This window comes from Mauremys reevesii, linkage group 4 (genome assembly GCF_016161935.1).
Source record: "Mauremys reevesii isolate NIE-2019 linkage group 4, ASM1616193v1, whole genome shotgun sequence".
NCBI classification, from domain to species: Eukaryota; Metazoa; Chordata; order Testudines; family Geoemydidae; genus Mauremys; species Mauremys reevesii.
The window spans coordinates 9904675-9920911 of NC_052626.1; the positions used below are offsets into that span (position 1 = coordinate 9904675).

At 43.6% G+C, this 16237-nt stretch overlaps 1 protein-coding gene across 1 annotated transcript; it reads left to right on the forward strand.

Moving 5' to 3' along the window:
- Positions 1-3618: 3618 nt before the first annotated feature.
- Positions 3619-14958, forward strand: MAPK1IP1L (mitogen-activated protein kinase 1 interacting protein 1 like). The gene is made up of 4 exons (XM_039538457.1): positions 3619-3723; positions 11421-11448; positions 12005-12718; positions 13481-14958. Exons 2-4 carry the CDS (start codon positions 11425-11427, stop codon positions 13490-13492), a joined length of 750 nt encoding a protein of 249 aa, XP_039394391.1. The 5' UTR covers positions 3619-3723; positions 11421-11424; the 3' UTR covers positions 13493-14958.
- Positions 14959-16237: the final 1279 nt, after the last annotated feature.

Genomic DNA, 16237 nt, shown 5'->3' on the forward strand with positions numbered 1-16237 from the left:
GCACCCCCCCGCCCCAGCTCACCCCTGCCCCGCCTCCTCCCCAAGCACGCCATGGCTGCTTCACTTCTCCCGCCTCCCTGGTTTGCGGCGCCTAAGCTGATTGGTGCTGCAAGTCTGGGAGGCGGGAGAAGTGAAGCAGCTCACCCCTGCCCCACCTCCGTCGCTGCTTCACTTCTCCCGCCTCCCAGGGGTGATCTGGGGCGGGGAGTTCCCCTGCATGCCACCCCTCCCCCCATTACTTGCTGCGCGCGGCCCTCCTGGCGCTCCCCTGCCTGTCCCAGCTCCCTCCGCCTAAATGCCGGCGGCAACCGGGGTGGCCGAAGATCCGGCCGCCGCAGTCACTGCCGAAGAAAATTCCGCCCCCCCAAATCCTAGTGCCCTAGGCGACCGCCTAGGTCACCTAAATGGTTGCACCAGCCCTGCCCAGAGGTACGCATACCCCTGCTTGAGAACCACTGATCTAGGGCAGCTTTACGTCAACATTTAAGGTGATACATTGTAACCTTCATTAGCTGCACATACGCTCTTTAATTAAGATTCCTGGCTACCAGGTTATTCAGTACAGCATTCGCTAGACAGTCTGGGGCACTGAGCCACTGCCATGCTTGGACCCCTTAATCTGGAGTATGCTACTAAATGAACCATTGTGAATGGCACTTTGTTGGCAAGAGGGTACATTTTACTATTATATTATTTCCTCATTATTCCAACTTGGTCAGGGCCGTTCTGGTACAATCACCAGTGGTGATGATACTGGCCAGACAATCTAAAAAGCCAAAGATAAAATTACAGTAGTAAAGAATTGCTGAAGCTGGCCTAAATGATCCATTGTATTTCATTAAATGCTGATTAGCAGAGATACTATTAAATCATCATTTACCTCATAAAAGGACTGGGGCTGTAGTTAATATATTTTGGCTTAGGCAATAATAATTTATGTAAATAAATTGCATCAGGAAAGCTATTGCATTCTCATTCCTATTTCAGCTATGGTAACATTTGGGGCCTCTCCTTGGTCCTATTGAAGAGAGTGGTACTTTTGTAAGTGATTTCAAAGGGGAGCAGGAGCAAGACCTTGGAAAGTGACAAAAGAGGTACATTTACGACAACAGTAAAATGCACAGAATGAGGGGCCCAATTCTTCAGACATGCATGTACTCACATGAACACATTTCACTGAATTCTGTGGGACTACTCAGATACAAAAATGTTTGCAGGATCATTACTACAGTTTGGAGTGTCAGGCAGGAGAATGTCCTAAAATCCTACCTAAATATATCACCAATGCTGTGATATAATTTTAAATAACACATTGGAGGGTTTATGCTCATTAAGGTGAAGACTCAGTAGCAAGGGCTACATGTGCTAGGTACAACATATGGAGCTCATAGACAGATTCATAAATTCCAAGGCCAAAAAGGCCCATTATGATCATCATCTAACCTGGCCTCCCAGATAACACAAACCATAGAACTTCTCAAAAATAATAGATCTTTTAAAAAAACATCTAATAGTGATTGAAAAATTGTCAGTGATGGAGAATCTACCATGACTCTTGGTAAATTGTTCCAATGGTTAATTACTCTCACTGTTCAAAATTTACACCTTATTTCCAGTCTGAATTTGTCTAGCTTCAATCATTGGATCGTGTTAGACCTTTCTCTGCTGGACTGAAGAACCTATTATTAAATATTTAATCCCCATGTAAGTACTTACAGACTGTAATCAAGTCACCCCTTAGCCTTCTCCTTGCTAAGATAAATAGATTGAGCTCCTTGAGTCCTAGATAGATCGCTAGACAGGCTGACAGATAGTGACACCTACCCTCTTTATAACAGAGTAAGATCTTTGGATGGATGGTGCTATATAAGTTCAAAGTGATGTTTATCTATTTATTATTTGTATATATACATTTATATTGTCGCTACAGCTGCTTTACACTTTTCTGATAAAAAAATTAAATAAAAATTAGGGTTTCATAAAAAATGAAGATCTACAAGATCTTCACCAAGCGTTCTCAAAACTACGATACTCGCACGAGGAACTAGGGAAACAAATCAACAGAGCCAGAAGTGTACCCAGAAGCCTCCTGCTGCAAGACAAGCCCAAGAAAGAAACCAACAGAACTTCACCTACAGTCCTCAGTTAAAACCTCTCCAATGCATAATCAGTGATCTACAACCCATCCTGGACAACAATCCCTTGCTTTCATAGGCCTTGAGAGGCAAGCCAGTCCTTGCCCACAGACAACCCGCCAACCTTAAGCATATTCTCACCAGCAGCCACACACCGCACCATAGTAACTCTAACTCAGGAACCAACCCATGCAACAAACCTCGATACCAACTCTGCCCACATATCTATACCAGCAACACCATCACAGGACCTAACCAGATCAGTCACAACATCATCTGTTCATTCACGTCCACCAATGTAATACACGCCATCATGTGCCAGCAATGCCCTTCTGCTATGTACATTGGCCAAACTGGACAGTCGCTACGTAAAAGGATAAATAGACACAAGTCAGACATTCAGAATGGCAATATACAAAAACCTGTAGGAGAACACTTCAATCTCCCTGGACACACAATAGCAGATTTAAAGGTAGCCATCCTGCAGCAAAAAAACTTCAGGACTAGACTTCAAAGAAAAACTGCTGAGCTTCAGTTCATCTGCAAATTTGACACCATCAGCTCAGGATTAAACAAAGACTGTGAATGGCTAGCCAACTACAAAAGCAGTTTCTCCTCCTTTGGTGTTCACACCTGAACTGCTGCAAGAGGGCCTGATCCTTCCTGATTGAACTGACCTCCTTATCTCTAGACTGATTCTTGCCTGCATATTTATACCTACCTCTGGAAATTTCCACTACATTCATCTGACGAAGTGGGTATTCACCCATGAAAGCTCATGCTCCAATACATCTGTTAGTCTATAAAGTGCCACAGGACTCTTTGTCGGTTCATAAAAATGAAGCATTTTATGAAAAAAAAAATTTTTGACCAAAATATTCAGGTTTTCTTCAAATAGCTAACCCCCCACCCCATTGTATTCTTCTTGTATTAAGCAAATCCCCAGCATTTGGGGGGTTAAATCAGAATTTTTCAATTTCTGATTCCTGGTGGTGGGGTTGTGTTTGTTTTCCTTCCCTGAGAGCTGCTGTTTCACTGTTTGTTTCATCATGTGACTTATTATTTCACATTAGGCTGTTGATATTTTATGTGTGTTTTCCTTGGCTTCTTGCAGGGGGTTATTTCTATGAGCAACCTGACTAGTCAGTGCGCTATTGTTATTTGTGAATGGCCCAAGCATGGGATTCTCTCGCCTTCTTCACCGGCTCCGCCCCTCACCGCTGCACCTCTCGTGCCTTCCCCTAGGGGCCGCTGTGGCGCCCTCAAAAATCGGCAGCGGAGCAGGGAGGGAGCCTGGACAGGGGAGGAGGCTGGAAGGTGTCACGTGGTCCATCTCGCGCCGGGAAAGGCCGCTCGCGCTTCGGGCCGCGGGCGGGGTCTTTATCACGTGACCCGCCTTTGAGGGTGAGGGGGCGGGGTCCGCTCGCGCCTCTGTCGGGAAGGGGCGGGGCTAGCGGACGTGACCTTCCTGTCGGGGGGGGGAAGAGACGCACTTCCGCTTCCGCGTGCGAGGCTGGGTCGCGGTGCTGCTGCTGGGCCGGCTTCCTCCCTGCTGCCCTCGCTCTGCGGCGCGCGGTTCCCCTCGCAGGTAGGGCGGGCGCTGAGCCCGGGCCGCGCGCGCGTCTGGGGGGCTCCGGCCGGGCCGCGGCCTCGGGTGCGGCGGGATCTGGAGCCGAAGGGGCCCGAGGCAGGGGTGGCGGGCGGGCTGAGGGGGCGGGCGCCGCGGCTGACCGGGCTGAGGGACCCGGGGCGGGGGTGGCCGGCGGGCTGAGGGGGCGGGCGCCGGCTGGGGGCGCCGCGGCGGGCCGGGCTGAGGGGCCCGAGGCGGGGGAGGCTCCGTAGGGCCGGTTCTCACAGATCCTAGCTGTGGCCTCTGTGGCTCTGATCCTCTGGCCCGGGGTCATGCCCCGGGGGTGGGGGAGGGAGGGTTGTGCCTGGGGATGGGGAGCAGAGTCTGGTCTCCCCGCCCTGCACGTGAGGTGACCTGGGGATTTATTTTTAACGCGGGGGGAGGGTTTGTTCGCTTGTATTGGAAGCCGCCGCGAAGCCCTGGCAGGGTGTGGATGTGTCATGCGAACCGTGTTCCAACGTACCTGTGTCCCTCTTGCTTAGGGGACAAGCCGCACCACAGTTCCGTACACTAGAGGTTGCTCACCTAGCTATTGCCTCCTGCTAGGTGCAATTTATCCCACTCCAAGTCCTATAAAAAGGAGGTGCCTCAAAGTACAAACACCATATGCAACCTATACAGACAGAGTCATCCATCAAAGCTGCTATTTGTGCGCACAGCAAAGTGGCATTAAACGAATGCCACCCTTGGGATGACATGAAATATTGCACAAAGGAATTCAGTTAATGCGGCAGCATGCTGTATTACATCACGGGGCGTTTTGGTAACCAGTTGATTTGTTGCTTAGTAGCTGATCATAAAAATAGCATTTATACTAATTAGTGCTGTGTTCTTACACAGCATGTAAAAAGCAAAGAGGTTCAGTCTAAACTTTGTTCGGCTATATATAGTGTAATAGTACAAAAAATACTGTGTGTTTTGATTGTCTTGGAAAAAAGCATCCATTAAGCTTATAAATGCTTATTAAAATGTATATAAGCTCGGGCACAAGGACACCTCATTGAAGAAAGCCTTTGGCAAGCCTATTTCCTTTCAGTATGCCTTTAGGTCAGATCAGGTGAGATGTAATACTTAAACTTTTGTAAGTTGAGCTGTTTGAGTTAGTATCGCATGACATTCTGATTTTAGAATTAACTTGCAATATTATGTACAAGTTAAATAGATTAATTGGCTAATTCACAGACTGGAAGATTCCCCACTGACAAAATTGATCATAGATTAGTGGGGTTCTGCTGGGTTTGGGACTAGGCCTGACACAGCAACATTTCTCTCAATGATTTGGAAGTCACACTGATAAAATTTGTAGATTGGCAAAGTGGTAAATAATGAGCACTGAATAATCATACAGTGTGATTTGTCACTTGGGAGCCTCTGCCTGTTCAAACAAAATGGGTTTCAATACATCTGTATGCGGAGTTGTACATCTAGGAATAAGGAATGCAGGCCATACCTGTAGAATAGGGGAGTCTGAAGTCTGGAAAGCTGTGACTTTAAAAGGATTTAAGGTGTCTTAGTGGACAAGCACCTGTATATGAGCTCCCAGTACAGTCGTGTGGCAGTATGGAGGTGTTTTTACCTCTGTATACATAGTCATCCTATTCCATGTGTTAATCCCATCAAATGTGGACAGCACCTCAAATCCTCTTCCTCCAAATTCTCTGATGCTGTAATTAAGGCTATGAATCTCTCATGGAAGTCTCAGATTCCATGACTTTCCATGACCTCCATGACTTCTGCAGTGGCTGGCCTGGGGGCCGCATGAGCAGCTCGGGTAGCCCCTGGGCCAGCCGCATCGGCCGCTGCTGGCTGGGGGCGGTCTCAGGCCACCACACTTCCCCCCCCACCCCAGCAGTAGCAGGAGTTTGCATGTGGAAGGGGGCTCTGGGCTGAGGCAGGGGGTTGAGTTAGGGTGCGGTGAGGGCTCTGGGCAGCGCTTACCTGCGGGGGCTCCTGGAAGCAGTGACATGTCCCTCCCTCAGCTCCTAGGCAGAGGCGTGGCCAGGTGGCTCTGCACGCTGCCTCTGCCTGCAGGTACTGCCCCCACAGCTCCCATTGGCTGCAGTTCCCAGACATGTCACTGCTTTCAGGGAGCTGGGTAGGGAGCCTGCTAACCCACCTCTTCTCCTCCCCCCTCTCCCCCTCCCCAGCACCCAAGTTTTAGTTAGGGGCATATAGTACAAGTCATGGACAGTCAACAAAAATGATTAGGGGTATAGAACGGCTTCCATATGAGGAGAAATTAATAAGACTGGGACTTTTCAGCTTGGAAAAGAGGTGACTAAGAGGGGATATGATGGAGGTCTATAAAATCACGAGTGGTATAGAGAAAGTAAATAAGGAAGTATTATTTACTCCTCATAATACAAGAACAAGGGGCCACCAAATGAAATTAGTAGGTAGCAGGTTTAAAAACAAAACACAAGAAAGTATTTTTTTCACGCAACGCACTGTCAACCTCTGGAACTCCTTGCCAGAGGTGTTGTGAAGGCCAATACTATAACAGGGTTCAAAAGGGAGCCAGATAGATTCATGGAAGATAGGTCCATCATTGGCTGTTAGCCAGGATGGGCAGGAATGGTGTCCCTAGCCACTGTTTGCCAGAAGCTGCGATTGGGTGACAGGGCATGGATCACTTGATAACCTGTCTGTTCATTCCCTTTGGGGCACCTGCCATTGGCCACTGTCAGAGGACAGGATACTGCGCTTGATGGACCTTTGGTCTGGCCCAGTATGTTCTTATGAATTTTCATTTATTGCCCGTGACCTGTCCATGACTTTTACTAAAAATACCCATTACTAAAATATAGCCTTAGCCATAATCCTCTGTCACACCACATGCTAACCTGTCTGTTTAGGACATCCCACCACTTTTTGGGTTGGCTTCTCTCTTTTTCCTTTATGCTTTATCTGTTGGACTCTCTTACCCACATAGTTATCAGGACTGTGCTTTACATGACCAAACCATATTTTTTTCATTTATGGGTATTATTTCAAGTCTCTCTAACGTACATGTTCTTCACATGGCCTTTCCTCCTTACAGTACTTACTCACCTCAACATTTCCTTTTCTGTGGTACAGATCACTTGCTCATGTTTCTTCTTTGTTGCCTAACACTCAGGCTTGGCCTACACTAGAAAATTAGGTCGATTTAGCTATGTTGGTCCAGAGTGTGGAAAAATCCACACCCCTGAGTGGCATAGTTAAGATGACCTAAGTCCCCATGTACAGACCACTAGGTTGATAGAAGAATTCTTCCTTTGACCTGGCTACCACCTCTCAGGAGGTGGATTATCTATGCCAACCCTCCTGTCGGTGTAGGTATTTCCTCATTTTCCCTGATTCTGTAAACCATATATTCGAAACATTGCATTTTCAGTAATGTCTGCCCATCTAGTTTCAAGGATAATTCTTCAGTGTTCATGTTACTGAAGTTATATACCATATACTTTCTTTCCTCTGTTTATTTTGAGCCCATCTCTCTCCAACACATCTCTCAATTTATCAGGATCCTCTTCTAGACTTTCTGCAAACAACTTGCACCAAAATTCTGTGCATTTCTTGTGAGGTATCAAGGATGAGCATAAACAGGAAAGGGCTTAATAGTGGAAAACCGTGTACATCTCTGGTATTCATTTCTTAAAAGTACATTGAAAAATAAGAGGGTACAGAAAAGAGCCACAAATTTTCTCTGGCCCTGAAATAATGCCTTACAGTGAGAGACGTAAACAGTTCTGTTTAGATGATTGAAAAGGAGATTAAAAGGTGACTTGACTAGTGTGTAAATACCTTCAAGGAGAGAAAATATCAGGTACTACGGTGCTCTTTAATCTAGTGGAGAAAGGCATAACAAGAGCCAATGGCTGGAAGCTGAAGCCAGAAATACCAAGAGGAGGTGATGGATTCTCCATCTCGTGATGTCTTTAGATCAAGGATGGACGTATTTCTGGAGAATATGCTTAAGCCATTCCCAAGTTACTAGGTTCAGTACAGGGGTAACAGTGAAAATGAATGGCTTGTGATGCATAGATCAGCCCTTATCTAATGGTCCCTTCTGTCCTTAAACCCTCTGAATCTGAGAATAGAAGGTATGTAATGCTAAGAGAGAGTGAAAGAATAAAAATGTGCTGAGGCAACAAACAGAAATCCCAGCAGGAAGGAAAAGGAATATGAAAAGAAGTTTTGAGAAATTTACATGCCCAAATAATTCAGTCTCCTACAGGAAATACTCTTATTTTGATTTAAGGTGAAGTAAACTTGGCTCTTGAGTTGTAAATAATTGATACCAAGGGCCATGTGTGTTTATGGCAATTGCCCTGCCATTCCTTATGCCTGTCTTGGAAATAGCTGGTAGTTAGTTCCAGATAAAATTTAAAAATCCTACAAAGCCCTTTTTCCTATTCAAGACCAGTTGTGGTGACACAAGGACAGAGATTATCAAATCTCAGTAGCTAGTTAATGACCTAATTGTTAGTGCATCTCCTCCACATGTATTTATAGTCCTATAGCGAAGAATGATTGTGCAGGTCAGACTGAATGATATATTTGGTGTGGCGGGGGACTGGAAAAAGTGGCAGGGCTTCTTGAAAAGCATGCAGTATAGAAAAAGAATGACTAATAGATCACCAGCACTGAATGTTAGGGTTAGCCGAGTAGTGGGGAGAGAGAGCAGCAGGAGGATTGGACATGATTTGAGCAGAGTTCGTAATTCAGAAAAGTCAGTGTAAATGTTACTTGTGACTTCAGGAGTATGTAGTCCAGTTGTTGGTTTCTGCTGTGGAAGAGGGTGGATGGAATTGGAGGCTGCTGGAATATTTGTCCCATTTCATCTCTGGATCGGAATAGTGGAGTATCTAGCAGGCCCTCTTCTTACCCTGGATGCTGGGGGAAGAGGGAGGTGGTTGGCATCTAGGATCAGAATCTTTTCACAGGCCATTCTGACAGCTCCTTCTCCTGATTCACCCTGTTGTGGCTGTAGGTGGAGGCTGCTGAGGCTTGGTGTCTCAGAGCTGCTGGATCTGTTGGAGCTGGCAGGGAGGGTGTTTCCAGAGGCAGGGGTCTTTATAAGACAGAATTTCCTTTGTCTTGCCACAAATGGAGGGAAGTATGACTTGGGTTTTATTTCTTTCTTTCAGTTCTGTAATCATCCCCACTCCCTGACAAACTCTTAAACTAGCATAACTCCTTTCTCCCTTATACCCAAGAAGAAGCATTGGAAATAGAGTACTTCATCTCCCAAATTCTTGCACAAAAACCATGTCTGTTAAATTAATTGGCTTCATTTTTGTTCTCTGTAAGTGATAGCACTTGTGTAATGGTTTTCTAGGAAACGTATAGCAAAATAGCTGGTTTCAACAGGAAAATGAGATTCCATTTACTGTTAACCCCCTTTTTTCATAAAATGAAGTCAGCATCTTATTTGCTGCAAATCCATGTAATTTTGAGCCCGTGGCTAGCAGTGACTTTAAAATGGAATTATTGGATGTTGCTGAATAAAAATACTTTCCACTTCTGAGTCTAACTAGCTGTAGAGACAAGGTGGGAGAGGTAATATCTTTTATTGAACCAACTTCTGTTGGTGAGAGAGACCAGCTTTTGAGCCACAGCTCTTCTTCAGGCATATGAAAGGTACTCAGAGTATCATAGGTAAACACAAGGTGGAAAAGATTGTTTAGCATAAATAGTTAACATGTATTCTAAGGGACCATTCAAGGTAGAGTGGTCTCTCACCAACAGAAGTTGGTCCAATCAAAAATATTACCTCACCCACCTTGTCTCTCTAATATCCTGGAACCAACATGGCTACAGCTCCACTGCATCTAACTAGTTGTAGGCATATATGAAGAGTGTCAAGAAAAAAACATCAAATGAGGCATTTACAAGTTGATCTGGCATTTTGCCTATTGAGATTTTAATTGAAGCATAATGACCATACTGGGTCCAACAAATGGTCCATCTGTCCCAGTATCCTGTCTCTGACAGTGGCCAGTGCCAAATACTTCGGAAGGAATGAACAGAACAGGGAAATTTAGATTGATCCATACACTGTCATCCAGCCCCAGCCTCTGACAGCTGGAGGCTTGGCGTCATGTGGTTGCATCCCTGACCATCTTGCTAATAGCCATTGATGGACCTGTCCTCCACAAACTTATTTAATTCTTTCTTGGACCCAGTTATACTCTTGGCCTTTCTAAAATTACATGGCAACAAGTTCCAGAGATTGACTGTGCACTCCGCGAATAAATACTTCCTTTTGTTTGTTTTAACCCTGCTGTCTATTTCATTGGGTGACCCCTTGTGTCATATAAATGGGAAATAACACTTCCCTATTCACTTTCTCATACTATTCATGATTGTCTAGACCTCTGTCATATCCCTCCTTTTTCATCTCTTCTAAGATGAACAGTCCCAATCTTTGTAATCTATTATTTTCTTTGTAATCTCTCCTCAGATGGAAGATATGGGCAGCATGAATCGAATATGCTTTCCCTTTCCGGATTCACTGCCCTTTGTCTTTTTTCTATAATAAATCATGAGTATCTATTCCTGAGCTGGCTTTGTGGTCTGTTTCCTCTCTTCCCATTATGTTTTGTACTCTAACTCCTGCCCTAGAAAAGCTTTACACTTTCCCTACTTTCCTCACAAATCTCCCCTTCTCTTCAGGCCAGAATAGATGATAAAATGCTCCCTTCTGCCCTTAAGCTCTGTCCATCAGTCCCTCCAGCCCACTTCATGCCTATCTATGCACCATAGGGCTTAGAAGTTAATTGGAGATCTAATAGCCTGAAGATTAAATCTACTAGCCAGAGATTGATACAAAGGCCAGGTCTGCAGTACAGACTTTTGCACCTCTACTTTACGCCTTCCTCTGGCCTTCCGGCCACAGTGATGAAGGGCCATCTGCTACCCATTCTATCCCTCAAGATTTCTGGTTGCTACAAAGTATCTGCACTACTCTGCTCCTCCTCTGTTTGTGGGCATCGTCAATGAGTAGCTCCAGGGCAAAGATTTGCCATCCCTCAATTTGCCCAAGCAGCAGACTGAAACTGGTTTAATTCAAATAGGAACAGTAAAAACTGACAAGATGCGTCAGTTTTCACCCTGCTGCAGTTTGGGAAAGTTCTGAGCAGCAGTAGACAATGGAATGGTTTGTCTTTAGAGTCACTAAGACAGCATCTGTTTAGTCAGTTCACATTTTGAAGGTTGTCTTCACAAATTTAATACTACTTAAAATGAGAGTTTAGATTCTGCAGAAACTGAGGGCAGTTGCCTGGGGCAGCTTCCAACTTGCCATAAGCACATGCAATTTTTAAGCTCTGGTTATATGGTCCTGTTACAGGATAGGTAAGTTCCATTTACCATGTTATGACTTGTTCCCTGGTGTGTTGGAACTGTAACAGAGGCCCTACTAAAACTGTCTCTTCACCCATGAGAGAACCACCTTAGTCCGATCTGGCAACAGATGGATATCTGTTCAGCTCTGAATCCTAAAAACAAAGCCATGGTTGGGGAAATGCTGACATCTAGTAGAGTAGAACTGCTGTGTGCACTGAACCTAGACAAATAGGCAGGAATTAGCTTCCTTACAAGCTCCTGCCTGAAACACTTTTTGAGAATTGCTTTCAACTAACTTCATTTTTATTTTTATTTTTTTCCAGTAAAATGTCTGGAGCTGATGACTTTTCGGTAAGTAATCATTTTTTTCCCCCTTAAAAATCGCTTGGCCAAGCAACTTCATTCTGAATTCCAGACAATTATTTAAGAAAAAATAGGGAGGTGATTCTTCTGGTGCTGCAGTTGTGGTATTGGCTCTGGAATGAGTAGAGCAATCCAGAGGGCTAAATGTACTAAACTGTCAGATGGTCTCCTTGAGACTTTCAGGTCTGAGATTAGTATTGAAATGTAATTCCAACATGCTGCCTTCAAAGTAGTTATGTAGAAGATGCTTAAAGACCCTTCCCTCTGGATTTGCACTGAAAAGTTTTCTTATTGTCACATATGGTAGCTCTCCTTTTGTCTTCTGACGTGCTATAGCTATAAAACCGAATACCTCTTAACTTCTATTCTAAAGTGAAGCTATTCTGAAGAGAGAAGCTATATGAAATTAAGCACAACCATGCAGGAGCTAATATAGCTTTACTAACAATGATGTACATAATTTGTAAATTTAATGGATTGCCATGCACAGTTAGTGATTACAATAGTAGGCAGTTTGCAGTCTCACTGGTGCTCTATTTTCTAGTTGGCAGATGCTTTACCGGATCATTCCCCTGCTAAAACCTCCAAAGTGAGCAATACAAAATCTGGTCAACAAACTGGTCAGCCAACACAAGGCTGGCCAGCTTCCAATCCTTGGAACACCCCAAGCGCTCCACCTACGGGGCCATCTGGATTGCCACCAAGTACAACCGCCTCCAGTGTGCCATTTGGACCTCCCCCAACAGGAATGTATCCTTCAATGCCACCTGGACCGCCTGCTCCATTTCCTCCACCTCCTACTGGACCCTCTTGCCCTCCTCCTGGTGGTCCATATCCACCCCCATCTGTGCCAGGTCCTGTCCCACCAGGGCAATATCCTCCACCAAATATGCCCTTTCCAGAGCTTCCAAGACCATATGGTGGTCCAACAGAGCCAGCTGCACCTCCGGCTTCTGTTGGGCCATGGGGATCTATGCCTTCTGGAGCATGGGGAGCAACAATGGGAGGGCAATATCCTGCACCTAGTATGCCATATCCACCCCCTGGGCCATATGCCACTCCTACCCAGACACCCGGGGCTGCACCTACAGTACCGTGGGGTACTGTCCCACCTGGAACATGGGGACCTTCACCACCTGGTCCATTTCCTCCACCCACGGGATCATATCCAGCTCCAGGACTATATCCTACACCCCCTAATCCTTTTCAAGTGCCATCTGGTCCTGCTGGTACTCCATCAATGCCTGGTGGTCACCATGTGAGTATTTAAATTGTACTGTGTTGAACAGTTCCAAAATTCATCACACACAAGTGCTGATGTTGGGCAGTGGAAAGACCACTTAATAAAATGGTATGGACTGTTAGAACTGTTATGTGTATTTTCCAGGCAACAGTTTAATGGGAAATTAGCAGCCTAGTGGAGTTAAAAAGTATGGGAATGCTCTGTTTAGGCAGTTAACTCAGATTTGAAATACTATTAAGCCTGAGAACTATGACAGTAGTCTTTAGGGTTGTATTTTATTGGCCTGTCAAAAATACTTCCATTTTAGGCATCGCTTTGATTGCTTTTTCTAAGCATGAACATGCAGCTAGAACCCCTTGCTTAAACGAGAGAATGGAAGGAATTATTTGTATAGAGACTAGAATCAAAGGTGATGTCCTCTCTAGCACTTTTGTGGGTAAAACTTATGTCAATCGGGGAAAAAACACCCCCCTGACTGACATAAGTTTCACTGACATAAGCACTGGTGTGGACAGTGCTATGTTGGTGGGAGATGCTCTCCCACTGACACAGCTCGTTGGCGGTGGTTTAATTATGCTAACTGGAGAGCTCTCTAGTGTAGACATAGCCTTAGATTGTAGAACTACCGGTAAAAAAAAAACCAAAGTAACAATTGACTTGTACACTTAAATTTTGTCCTTGCCTTTCATTGAGACGTTTGCTTAGTGCTGATTTGAGGATGTATTGTCTTGCTAAAGCCATAAATTGACCTTGAATTTCATTTTTTAATTTTTACAGCCTTACCGTTGAATTCATGCTGGGCAACAAAGTACTGTAGCTTTCCACCTTCATCCACTATTTACAGAGATTTTAAAAAATTTTGTTTCAGTAACTTTTGGAATTGTGAAGAGTACTCACCTCTTGTATGTACTTCTGAGGTATGAAGGAGCAATCTGCATAAATTTAACTTGCTCATATACTGGCATCTTTTTGGTTTATTAAAGTGAATTAGGATGAGCAGACAAAGTCAAGTCCGGTGGTTCTTACTCAAGGCAGAGCTTCCTTTGGGGGGAAAAAAGAATTGCCATGTGAGTAAGGATTACAGGATCAGGCCTACAGTCTTACTAAAAAGTTAAAGCATTCACTGACATTTAATGTTTAAGTTTTGATACCAGACTTGTGGGGGTCACTAAATGAATGGATAGTCATATTTTGTCTATTTTCAGGTTATTCCAGGATATCAGTAAAAACAATGTATTTTGAGATTTCTTTGTGAAATCTCTTAATATTTTAAACATGCTACAGTAATTCAACATACTAAAGAGAAATGGAGCATGTGAATTTGAAGGTGTTCTCAGCATTTATATAAATATACACTCAAGCACAATTTCTCTCATTCTGGGACTACAGTGAAGCGTTCATAGGCCAAAGTACTTAGTCTAACTTGTAGGCACACCTGTTCACATTCGCAAACAGGCATTTATGTGCAAATCAAGTAGCTGGGTGTGCAGTTCAATTAATTTAAATTCACAAATGTGAGGTTTGTGCATGAAAATGAGGGCATAATTTTTGCCGGCCCAAAGTTAGTAGTGGTGACTGGAAGTTTGGCTTGTTCTCTGCATGAAGATAAACTGATTCCCACTGGGAGATAATCCTGTCTCTTAACTTGGGTTCTGTCCATCTGAAACTTGGCTTTGCGGCCAAGCTGTGTAAACTCTGCAGAACTTTTATTCAGCATCCTTGGAAATTAAGCCTGAGTTTAAAGTAGTCCAGTAGGAAAAAGCTGCTTTTGGCCTTCCACATAGTCCTATCGCCTAGATAGATCCTTAGAATCCATCTCCCTTCTGCCATAGTTTGAAAATGAGCCAGTCTTATGTGAGAGCTCCATTGAACATAGTAATTGGGTAGTCCCTTTGTTCATAGCTAGATGTATGTTGTACCTCGCTGAATGACATGATCTGATTTGGTTTTAATTGAATGACTAGAATTCTGTGTAGCTGCCTTTCATCGGAAGGGTCACTGCTATCAATTTCATTCTCCTGACTGAGAATCTTTATGGAATTATCGTACTGGTAGTTTTGCATTACCAAGACACATTCTTCGCTGAGACTTGGGCTTTTTTTAATTCATTATGGTACTTTGATTACCTAGACTTTCTGTGACCCTGCAGAATTTATTTTATCCCAACCTGGGAAATCTTAATTTAGCCTCTGTTGGTGGAATTAAAAAACTGAATTAGTAATACTGATGGATTAGTAAATCATCCATCAGAGCTCATTAGGAAATCCCTTTTCATAGTGGAACTGTGAAATCAAAATAACTTTCTCTTCCCTCCCTTACTATGGACTTTTGCATGCACAGAGTAGTGGACTTTTAAAAAATAAACTGACTGGCCTGGTAGTGATGTTGGATACATAGCCATAGTCTCCATGGCAGTTGCAAGAACCCTGAAATAAATTTTACAGAATAGTGCAGTCTGTGAAGGAGCTGTGGCCACTCTAGCATATTGACATGAGGTCTAATAAATAGCCAAGGTAGGTGTGTTTTTGTACTAGGAAGACAATAGTGGAATTGAACACAACAAATTAAGATTTGTCCCTAATATTCAACATAATTCATAGTATCTTTGAACACTGGAAATCAGAACCAGACGAAATATTTTTAAATAGGATATTTCCTAAATTAATTGTAGAATGCTATTCCCATAGAACGTAGACTTCAAAAATTCATTGTTGAATTGACTTAAATTTCTCCAAGACTGATACGACTTCTGCACGTGACTATAGCAAACATGCTTTGTTGCATCTGGTCAAGTGCATTTGACATGTGCGGCCTTAGTCTGTAAATTGATCTAGGAAAACATAAATTATTTAAAAGAATTGATCCTATAGTCACAATGTGGGTTGAACGTGCACTGGTCTGGATCTGTTTGCAGGGGAAGGGGCCAGATGTAGAAAATACAAAGTTAACATATCAAAATATTTTTTAAATGGGGTTTTCCAAAAGTAAATAAATGTCTGGGTTCTTCCTGGAATAGGCAGGATTTATTACTGGAAAGGTTAGGCTAAAATTCAGATACATATGGGACACTCAATGTATATTCATATTTCTTGAAGTCAAGAAAACTGTTTCATATCCCCTTTGTTTTGTGAGCAAGGGTCCTTGCATAGCAGTGAAAGGGTTTATCTGTTAATGTATTGTGTAAAAACTCAAGTTGTCACTATATGCTGTGTAGTAACTTTATCACATGTAATGTCAAGTGTGAGCAACTTCTGGCCTGAAGCTTTTGCAATGGAATTTGTACATTTCTATGCATCATTTAAGTTAAATTGCTGAGAAGTTTGTTTTGACTTGTGCTTTGAGATTGGCCTACTGCATTTGTTTACAATATGAAATATAAGCAATCACATCTTTAAAGTATAGACTATCACCTGCTGCTGTATTTTCTTTAGATGAGGCAAATATTGCTGTATGATAGTGAAAAGCTATAAATACAGGATTTGATATTTTTTGAAAATGCTGTCACTTTTGTATAAGATTAGACATTAAACGTAT

Bases quoted from the DNA above. Each gene is read 5' to 3' on its own strand.
- MAPK1IP1L (XM_039538457.1), top strand. From the start codon at position 11,425: ATGTCTGGAGCTGATGACTTTTCG. The intron at 11,449-12,004 runs GTAAGTAATCAT...TCTATTTTCTAG, and splicing joins CTGGAGCTGATGACTTTTCG to TTGGCAGATGCTTTACCGGA.